This window comes from Fistularia commersonii, chromosome 14 (genome assembly GCF_037954325.1).
Source record: "Fistularia commersonii isolate RoL2024-O1a breed Wild chromosome 14, RoL_Fcom_v1.0, whole genome shotgun sequence".
Classification (NCBI taxonomy): Eukaryota; Metazoa; Chordata; class Actinopteri; order Syngnathiformes; family Fistulariidae; genus Fistularia; species Fistularia commersonii.
In genome coordinates this window covers 11,692,170-11,702,741 of record NC_141297.1, presented here as the reverse complement: position 1 = coordinate 11,702,741, position 10,572 = coordinate 11,692,170, and the positions used below count along the sequence as shown (strand labels likewise).

The window sequence follows — 10,572 nt, the reverse complement described above, 5'->3', positions numbered from 1 at the left end:
GGTGGAGAAGTGAGCAATATTTTACAGGGAAGAATGAAGGATAAATAAAGCTGGTCAACAATAACACCACTTCTTGGTTCACACCAGGGACTTGAACTGACAACCTCTGAGTCACCCTCCCAGCACAAACTGGAATCATCTCATTAAGAAATTCCCAGTATGGAGTGTTTATAAACAGCCGATGGTTCTTCCCTGGTGATAGATGAATGCTTTCTATCACAGGCTCTTCCTGCTGCCTCCCCAACACACTTCAAACCTCCCTGCCACTGTTTCACAACCCCAGACTGCAGCCCCATCAATCCCCCATGAAGACGCACACACTTACTGGACCCGTGGAATTTTCTCTTCTGACCTTGCCTCCTCAGTGGGTGGGCCCTTTAGCATGTGTGTAACTGGACTGAATTTTTAAAATTTTGTGCTGTGCAACTGAGAGGCCAGAGTGTTCTCTTGGGAGAAAGCTAATGAAGAAAAACAAAGCAAAGGTCAAAGGTCAACATCAGGGGCAAAGAGCTGGCCTTGACCTATGAAAGGCTCAAAAAAATGAGGTGGAGAGTTAACTGCTCCCACAAAATTTCCTCCCAAGAACAGCACTTATAAGAAAATTCATAAATCAACTTAAAGTTTCATTGTATTTTTTTAAGACCACAGTTAATTAAATCTGACATTTATCAAGAGTAAAGAGACAGTAGGAAAAAAATCGAATTGAGAGGTTTATTATTTACAGTATCATGACCCACGATACATGCTTTTTTAGGGTAAAAAAAAACAGTTTTTGCATTAAAATGTGCAAAACAGTGGAAAAGTTAAAGTAAACTGCAGATTCTACTTGGAAATAAGACTGATATGGCATGTGACTTCTATTACCAGTGCAAATTAATCGTCGAAATCAAGTGTTGGTACTGAAAAAAAAGTAAAACTAAAACAAATTTTAAAAGGCATTTAAAAATGCACAAAAATATATAAATGCACCATAATGATCCTTTTTTTAAATTACATCACTTGGCCTGTCCATATCAACTAAAACACGACTAATTAAAATATAGTGTTATACAGAACTTTCTTTTCATCAAAAACTTTTACAACAATGAATTGAGGCCATTGTGTGTTAGAAGGCAGGACATATAAAAATAAAAACCTTGATTTTCCGCAATATAAGTCATAAACCCTCTAGGGAAAAAAAAAATGAAATTCGAGATTATAAGGTGAGATAAATCATATAATTCAAAATTGATGGGGGAAAATATGAAATAAAAAGGTAGAAAAACATGCAAACACCTGCATGGGAATAAGTGAATGTAATACAAAAAAATATCTTTAATTTATAAGTTTGTATTTTTTTGAGATTTGCAATTTCGATAACTTACTCTCGACATACTAATATACCATGATGTCGGAATCCAAGAGCATGGGAGATATTTCACATACATCTATGACTTCAAATTGGAAAACAAAGTTTTTCTTCTCTTGTACCTTGATTCCATTGTACTTTATCTTCATGCTTTTAAACCAAAAAAGCCATTGAAGGTTGTAGATATGACATCCTTATATCTGCACACACAGATTTAAGTTACAGGAAACACTGTAAACATAATCAGACAGGGCTTTATGCAATTGTTAGTCTTTTAGCAGTCAATTTGATAACTTCACACTGTCAGAATAACGCTGATGAAGCCTCACTGCCGTACAGTCACTCACAGACTAAAAAAGACCAAAGGAGATACAGAAAGGCTGTCAGAGGGATGATGTTTCGTCCATGTCAAACACCTAAAACCCCTGTCAGTTCCATTAAAACTCCACAGTGGAATCACATCACTGCAGCTGAAGTACAGAACTGATCGCTCGCTGTACTTCTGACAATAAAAAACAAATGGCAAACATTAAAAAAAAAGACCTGCCACACACTCAGGTTGTTGAATTAGCTCCCAATCAGAGGTGCTCTCTCTTCAGGGCTGCCCTCCAATGCCCTTGGGGAGTTGCGATAAATAATGAACTGGACAGAGATCTAAAATGCATGGTCAAGGAAATCTTGGTAACTCTGGGAAAAGCAAGATTGATTTCCCATAAACAGCACACAAGTATGAAGAATTTTTTGTACCACTCAAAAATACACAAAATTTTTATGGCTATGCTCCATTATCCCAAGATATGATCTTTACCAACAAATGTACACAATGGAATAGGTGCGGTTATTAACATCAAATATTCACTTGTTTGACTGGAGTTAAGATAACAGGATGCATCCATCACACTGTGCCTGAATATTAATGGATGGCTGAAGATGTTTGTCCAGTGGTGCCAAGTAATCCAGTCAACAACATTCTTAAACTGTATTTCCTATTTTCCCCTTAATCATATATTCTAAGGTTTAATTATTTGAAACTGTTACACTGAATAGCCATCTTAAATAATAATTCAATGACACAACAACAACTCGTGATTTAAAATGTATTACTTGTCTTTAAATATTCATGTGGGGTTTATGGCTGTAGCTGCTATTTCGAGTTCCACGTCTCGTTCATGTAAAGTACAGGTCTTTGAATCAAATGGGAATATCAATGTTACATTTAGAGGTAAAGTGGGGAGGGGACAGGGGGAGGTTTGGTTGTCACATTACGTCAATCTGAGCCGGCTCACGCATTTCCAATGCGGCAATAGTCACGGTACTATTAGTTTAGCTTTGGTTATCTCTTTTGTGATGGTTCCTGAGGAGAAAACCAGAGCACCCTCCATAACTCTTTCCAGGTTGCCTACCTCCAGTATTTTTTTAATAAAGCACAAGAAACTTCCCAAACTCTGCTATTTGCCAAACTTGGCACAATTTTTAATCAGGAATCTGTATGTGGTTAATTTTAACTGGCCTATTTTAAGTGACTACATATGACAGTCTGTAATCAATTTAATCATGCAAGTCTTTGTTAATAAGTGAGGAAGTACATCTCCCCCTTATTTCTGTTTATATAAGAATTATGAAGACACAAGATATATACACAGAAAAAAACATTTAAACATCATTTCTGAAGCTCCATGGAAGTTGTTATGCATACTAAACTTTTGCTAAAATACAGAGCTTGGCAATAAGTGGAACTTGATCATGTTACATATTTCTAAAACCTTCTTACAAGGCATTTTGAAAGTAGGTCTTAGAAAAATTGAAATCAAACACAGTCAAAAGACTGTGTGATAAAATAGCTGCAACACACAATTAACACATCATCACAGGGACTGATCCCAGTGTTTTTCCAACCTGGATCATGAAAGGCTAATCATATATGTGAATAACAGATTGCCTATGAGTGACATGCAAGCATTCAACCATTTTACAAGTTGTTTCTCTGCCACGCTATGATCATGTGACATAGCGACATGTTGAAATGTCACAACGAGCGCAGAGACTTTAATAAAAAAAATTAAAGGTCAGCTGGTCAGAGTGCTTTCCTGTTTTGGCAGACTAAAAATAATAAAGTGGCTGAACTGAACCTTTTCTTCCTCCTGACATTTACTAATAGTAGATCAATACTGCTCAGACTAATCATTCAGACCTGTTCATCATCAGGTCACATGCAGGTTGATGTTTTGTCACACCACACTGGTCACTTATAGTGCAGACAGACCCATGGACGCATGGGGGCGCTACTGACACTCTTCTACTAGTCAATGAAAGTAAAAGATCCGTTTTCCTTGCATTTTCACTTCAGCTCTTTTCCAGCTCAAACGGGAGATGCTGTAAAAGGCTTTTCATGAGCACTTGGGCAAAATAATTTTGAAAAAGCACAGCTTATTTAACATTTAAATACTATAATGACATTTTTTCAAATAATAAAATAATTTGTCCCTTACTTTCTGGCTAGTCAATTTGAGAGATTTAGTATTCAGATTAAACATTTACGTTTTTCCTACTGATTGACACATATCAGTCCATCATGATTTACCATTGAGGGGTTTTCAAAATGTCAAAAAAATGATGACATTCTTAATTAGCAACTGTCAAAAGTAAGATTTTTACAAGGCAACGGCCTGTGACTGCATGCAATGGATGGGGTTTTCTCAGAGCTTCTGTAAAAGGATACAATCAGGTCCAAGAAGAGTGTGCCGAGGCTACCAATGAGCCAAGGCAAGTGGTGGATCAGGTAGCTGCGCTCACCTTGGCCTTTTTCTGGGTTCTTTAGCAGAACGCTCATACCGTAGGTTGTGTTTCCCAGGATGACCAGAGCAAAAAGGAAATAAGACACTCCCTCTGTTGACTTTCTTTTATACTGCAGGGGGAAGAGAGAGGAAAATAAGTCATCGGCAATAAAAACTAAACTCTGTAATGAACAAATCAGCAGTTTAATTATGTAACTAATATATTGTACACTCAGCTTCTAACATGTATTTCTAACAGCTGTTTATTTAGCATGTGTTTTTCTTCCTAAACAGATTTGGGAAAAAAAATGCTGGTACTAGGAAAAGGAATACTGTGATTTTTTTCCCATATTATGCAAGTTATTGATTATTTTCTACTTGTTTATGCAAAGGTCAGCTACACGACGAATGAATGGAGAAACAGGAGGGAAAGGTTTGCCGGCAGAGAACCATGAATTTCACATCGACATGCTGCTTTATCTCACATGATCTTCAGAATCAAGCTGTGTCACAGAAGCCACAAGAAAGAGGAATTTATTTCTATTTGTTTGGCCACTGAGTGAAAAACAGCATAATCTAATGTGCTGACATACATTAATTTTGAATTTTTTTGGGAGGCTGGAAAAAGAATTCACTGTAACCATATATTTACTGCAATTTTGTATCAAACATGCTGAAAGATTTAGCCCTTGACTGTATAAAGCACCTTATCAGCAGAGTAAATGCGGAAGTCTGGTTAAAACTAGGTATTAGTTTGAGATGACTGGTCTGAGCATTTCAGACTTGATACCTAAGATGTTACTTGCTCTAATCAAGAGGGTTTTAAATGAAAGTAATTTGCTAAAAACCTCAAAAGGTCCAAAAAAGCTAAAAAAAACTTCAGCTGCCACTACCTACTATCTCTCAGGAAAGCCAAATCCCACTAGGCAATAAAGGCAAGAGGCAAAACAAAACTTTCCGACAAAATATTGATTGTATCATTGAAATAAGTCAATATTGACGGAAACTTGATCATTCTTGCTGCCTTGCGTATAAACAATCAATCACATCCCACGGTGATTTGACACGATAAAGCTCGGCCGCACCATTGACATGTGAGGCAACAGCTCTTATCTTGTGGATTGAAACAGTTATAATCAGTTGTGGCAGAAGATAGATCATCAAGTTGGGTACATTTATAAATTAAAAAAGACCATTATAAATTAAAAATGCTTTTCATTGTTTTGTTTTTTTTTTACACCATGAAGTTATACTCACATTGGTGTACATCTGGGGAAGTCGGGAGAAGAGGTAGAGCACAGACGATATTGACCCGATGGAAAAACCAATTATTTCTTTTGGGGTAAAAGCCTGAAATGAGACAAGACTGGAAGGTGTTAAATTAAGATAAAGGATAAGATATACAAATCAAAACAATTATATTTTGGCGATTCCTCAACCAGTTGTGATCTCAATAGTAAGACAAGTGCACTTCCATTCACTGTGACTTAAGGTGCAGTGCAGCCACTGACTGCTAGTTAACACTGCACAGCAAATATTAGTCTGTAGTATCAGTTACCGGCCTGCCTCAAGTCATCCAATACAAATTCCGATAATTCCATGTTCACATTGTGACATATGTATTGACCACATCCTGAAATAAATGTCAAATTACCAGACATAATTTTTTTTAATTACATCGATGAGACCTATTTTCCTGACCAAACCCCCAATGCAGAGATTGTACACAGCCTCACTGTAAATAGGAAGTTTGCTTGTGAAAAAACAAGAAAGTACTTCCAGATTTCTAGCTTTGCAAATTCTGCATTATTCCATATTATGATGATGGAATGTGTCAATCCATTAATATAAAGATGCACTTGAGTTTTTAGTTTCGTTAATAATGTCTAATGGAGGAAGGTCCAGGGCCAAAGGTTCCTGTCTGTTGTACTAAAGTAACTGTGCAGCAGAAAGGGGTCTAGTTCCATGTACTGCACAGACAATGGAGAAAAGGTCATCTATCCCTTAGAATGGGGATTGTGACAAATCCATTCAACAAAACACTTCTTCAAAAAGATATATTGACAAAATAGATAAATTAGCCAAACCTTGACTGGGGTCGAATCGGAGGTTGATAGCAATGAGCGCCCTCTGAATCCAAAAGGAATCATTTCCTCTTGGGTGCCCAATGTAGGAAGGTGTATGAAACTAGTGGTGAAGCCCAGGATGCAGACAACCCCCAATGCGTGGATAGCTGTGTTGTCTGGAACGCAGACAACACAGAGGATCACCATCAATAATGGCAGACAAAGGTTCAGCATATTCCTCCAGACAAGGGTTACAGTGCCAAAGGTAAACATGTAGCAGACATCAGTCCATCTTATTTCTCTGTCCAGGATCATCAACAATTACCACTTCAAAGACACAAGACTTTATTTTCTAATAAGTTAACTGAAGCCACTGAAGCTCAAAAACTTACATTTTGAAAGATGGGGGGAAAAAAAATTGGTTGCTAGGTGCCAGTTTCTTGAAAAAAAATAAAACATTGTTTATTGATGTCTTATTGATAGTGTAATAAGAAGGGGCAGGACAATAAAAGGATACACACATCACAAACATTAAGAAAAAGTCATAAGAAAAAAAAGTCCACTTACTTTCTGCCATTTTGTTTCTTAACTTGTAGTACAAGTACATGGCTAGCATCAACAAGTCCGCCAACACATAATAGACTGCCGTGTAGGTCTGGCTGACACAAATAAATATCTTAAGTCATATTTTTGTTCAACTGAATCAAAACATATCTGTCAAGTGTTGTCATTGTTTATTATAGAAAATGGTCAATGACTTGACACAAAACTGATCAATTCCAATTTTTTTTCAAATATTGATCTAGACAAATTCTTAATTCACATCAACCCTGACAACTATACATTGTCATAATCATCCTCAAATAAAGTTTTATATTCTATGAGTTATCAGAAGGTCAGAAATAATGACAAACATTTGAATAACATCTAAAAAATGAAGCCTTTTATCACCTGAAGTGGAAGCTGATCTGCTAAAAAGGAGCCCACCAGGTTACAGGAGTCCCCTCCCAGCCACAGCAATAAGAACCATATTGAGAGGGCACTGTCCATATTCCCAGTTTTGCAGGAGCTGTAATATTGCCTGCATAAAAGGTTGGGAAAATAAATAAAATCACGATTCAATTTTGTCAACAAAATGGAGCATTTCCTTCACAGGACACAAAGTCAAACGCTTACGGGAGTGAAGACCCCATGAAGCAGAGAATAGAGAACAGGCCGAGGTAGACGCTGGCCATATCCCTTCCATCCTGCGCACATTCCCCAAGTCCTTTCCAAACCCATTCAGACCCGTTCGGGCACAAAGAGGTAAAGTTTTCGTCACCGCTCCATCCAAAGGCGCCCCGTGTCAGGACTCCGTCTGTCACCATATTCTGTGGAGAAAAGCCATGCATCGAAAGACAAAAATGTACACCCTTACACTGAAATACCATTCAATCTCAGCTCTGTAAAATTTGTTTATGGATTAGATTGCACCATTAGACAATTCGGTTATCCGGGCTAACGCGATCGTTTTCGTGATCAAAGGTTAGTCGATGCACGGAAACAGCATCAAACCGCCTCTTCGGATTTGCATCCCTCTGTTATTCCGTTGATTAGATCAAGAGGTTTAAAACGTCTTCGAAACACCCGGGGGACAACAACGGCACTGAAGTAGCCACTTAGCTAGGGGAGCAGCAACAACATTTGGACCAGAAAATAGGCTTGTCACGCTTCCGCGTTTGGTTTGGTTTTGGTTTTCAAACATCTCAAAACCACCATCATCTCGGTGAGCCCTTAGGAGAGAATAATAATAAAGTATCTTGCCTGTGTGGCCGCTGGAAAGTTGGCAGGACCCTCCGCGGAAAACGACAGTGCTAACACTGTCGGTTACACGGAACAGTGAATAAACAAGCGCCGTTCTCGGCGCTGATTGGCTGACGGAACGTCTGCGGCGAACGTCGGTGGGGTCACATGACCAGCCGTGTGCCGCTCATGAACTTCAAAACAAACCACTTTACCCTTCAGAATAAAAGTATGGTTTCCAGAATTATTTCAGAATTAAGATAAACGAGTCACGACTATAAGTTCCAGGTTGCACTCACTCGATAGTTACATTTCAGTTGATTTTACACATTTGCTATTTACTAGTATGGCCGAAGTACAATTCACGGCATTAAATGATGTTAAAATTCGCCTTCCAAAGTGCTTATTAAAAAGCTAAAACCCAAATAATACAGTTGAATCTCAACTGAATTGTATTATCTTTTAAACGCCTTCATACAAAAGCATAAAAACACCCAAACCACGTTTGGCGACCTTTGTTTTTGTATTGGATCTCATTAGTGACTAAAGGCTAAAGTGATAAGGAAAACAGCAGCGCAGTTTGTGTACTAACATTGATAATATGATAAAATACTAAGTAAACAGATAGGAAAAAGAATATGAGCTGGGGGGGAAAAAAAACACATTTTTTGTTCTATGTAACTTAGTTTCGCTTCCTGCACAGTTTTGACGGGGAGGCAAAAATCACTCCCATACATTTCTGAAACTGTGCAACATTGCACAACAGTCTGGCTGCAACCTGTAGAAGAAGCTGATGCTTGGCTTTTCATGTAAATGGACCGTAACTTCTTTGCGGTGCCAAATGTGGACTGATGCATTTCACATGCTCTCATCACATATCTATAAGACTTGTTAAAATGGATTATTTCTCTTCACGTGGCGATTCAGTCATTAGTCATGAGCCGTCAGTATTCCGGGCCCCCTGCATCTCTGAAGGGCCTTGCATTTTAGTGAGCAGTCGTGAAGCAGCAAGCGATCATTCTCATGAACTGCCATCTCACCTGAAGTAAATTCTGATTTTTTTTAATTAAATAAACTACATTTCCAATCGGTGTACAGTGTATTTTCAAAATAGGGAGAATGTCAATTAGAAAAAAAAAAGGGAGGGGGGGCAGGAGACAGAAAAACTACATTTCCCATCCACATCAGCTCCACAAACAGTCACATTTTCGAGTGATAACACTACCTGGAAAAGTCGATTATCTCCTGTGTCCGAGTCGGACTGAGGGTGAAAGATGCCGCTTCCGTGGTGTATGTGTGTGTGTATGTGTGTGTGGGTTACGCGGAAGAGGTCAGCTGACTGTCTGACGACTCAGCATTACGTCATCTCAAGTCAGCATGTGAGCTCTGATTAACGATTTTTGCCGTTCAAGTTTCCGATGAAGTCATGTGACTCCCAGTTTCGATCTCCGGATCTTGAGATTCTTAATTGCACTCTAAATGTGTGTGTGTGTCTGTGTGTGTGTGTGTGGGCAGAGGTTGCAGGTTGTTTTTCTATTGACAGCTATTCTCCCTTTGTTTTCAGATCAATATTACAGGCTATTTGAGTTAGACTCTTTTTTTTCTACATCAGGGTGTTTTTGGGAGGGGTTGTGATTTTGAAGTGTTAAATTTTCGTGTTTTTCCTTTACATTTAAGTAGATTGTTATCAGCTACAATCCAGCTGTTATTTGAAGTTGAAGGCATAACCATCATCAGGCATATGGCAAAAAAAAAAAATCTGGAATTTCTTACCAAAGGAGTCAAGCATTAAACATCCTGTGACTTCCCTTGTTTAGCACCTGTTTTAATACATTTCTTCTAAAAGTAAGTCTTGAATCCTTAATCTTCAGTGCCTCTGATAATTAAGACAAAGCCATTTCTGGTCAAAACATCCAAGTGAATAGGGTTATTACATGGGGTTTAGCATTTTGAACATGACCTACAAAAATACTGACCGCAGTAATTAAGTTTACGGTCCAAGAGAGCAAGCGTCCATTGGCTTGAATGTGGCTCAAAGTCTGATTCACAACAATTTCAAAGGTCATGTGCTATCAGGGATGTGGCCAGCCAGCCAACACCAAAATGCATTTTCGGTTGTTCACTTTCAGCGCTGTTCTTATGAAAGTTGCGCACTGGCAGCTTTCGGCCCCCTGTCGTATTCTAAGAACACTTTTCCCCTTCTAGGAATCACATCTGGAAAGGCAGATGAATTGCCTGTTAGAAACTGTGAAAATGGGGCACATTTTAAATAGTTAAAGCTCTCCACAATGAGCATTTCTCTGAAAGAAAAAAAAAACATTCACAAATCTAGCCAGGGAGATCTGTAGATTGTCAAAAATATGTGTGGAATATTACCCACCGTATCAGAGTTATGTTGACGTGACAAATGAATAACGGCCTGGGTGACAGTATGGTACAGCTGGCTAAATTGAGAATGAATGGTCTCAAAAACCTTAAAACCTTAAGAAATTAAGAGACTACATCATTCAAAGTCAGGTCACAATTTATATCTATAGAAATACTTGGTTAATGCAATACCGTTTTTACCAATAAATAAAATCTTACAATGTACTTTTTAACT

General features: G+C 38.2%; 1 protein-coding gene across 2 annotated transcripts; it reads right to left on the bottom strand.

Moving 5' to 3' along the window:
• Positions 1–697: 697 nt before the first annotated feature.
• On the bottom strand, positions 698–9,274 carry slc66a1 (solute carrier family 66 member 1). 2 transcript variants are annotated; one of them, XM_086159629.1, is made up of 8 exons: positions 9,196–9,274; positions 7,365–7,558; positions 7,140–7,269; positions 6,756–6,843; positions 6,210–6,364; positions 5,380–5,472; positions 4,068–4,253; positions 698–2,002 (listed from the first exon to the last, which is right to left on the bottom strand). In XM_086159629.1, the coding sequence occupies exons 2-8, from the start codon at positions 7,553–7,555 to the stop codon at positions 1,916–1,918; spliced, it is 930 nt and encodes a 309-aa protein (XP_086015755.1). In that variant the 5' UTR covers positions 7,556–7,558; positions 9,196–9,274; the 3' UTR covers positions 698–1,915. The 2 variants fall into 2 exon arrangements, with proteins under 2 accessions (XP_086015755.1, XP_086015754.1); XM_086159628.1 differs by lacking the exon at positions 9,196–9,274 and adding an exon at positions 7,992–8,111.
• Between the last annotated feature and the right edge of the window lie 1,298 nt (positions 9,275–10,572).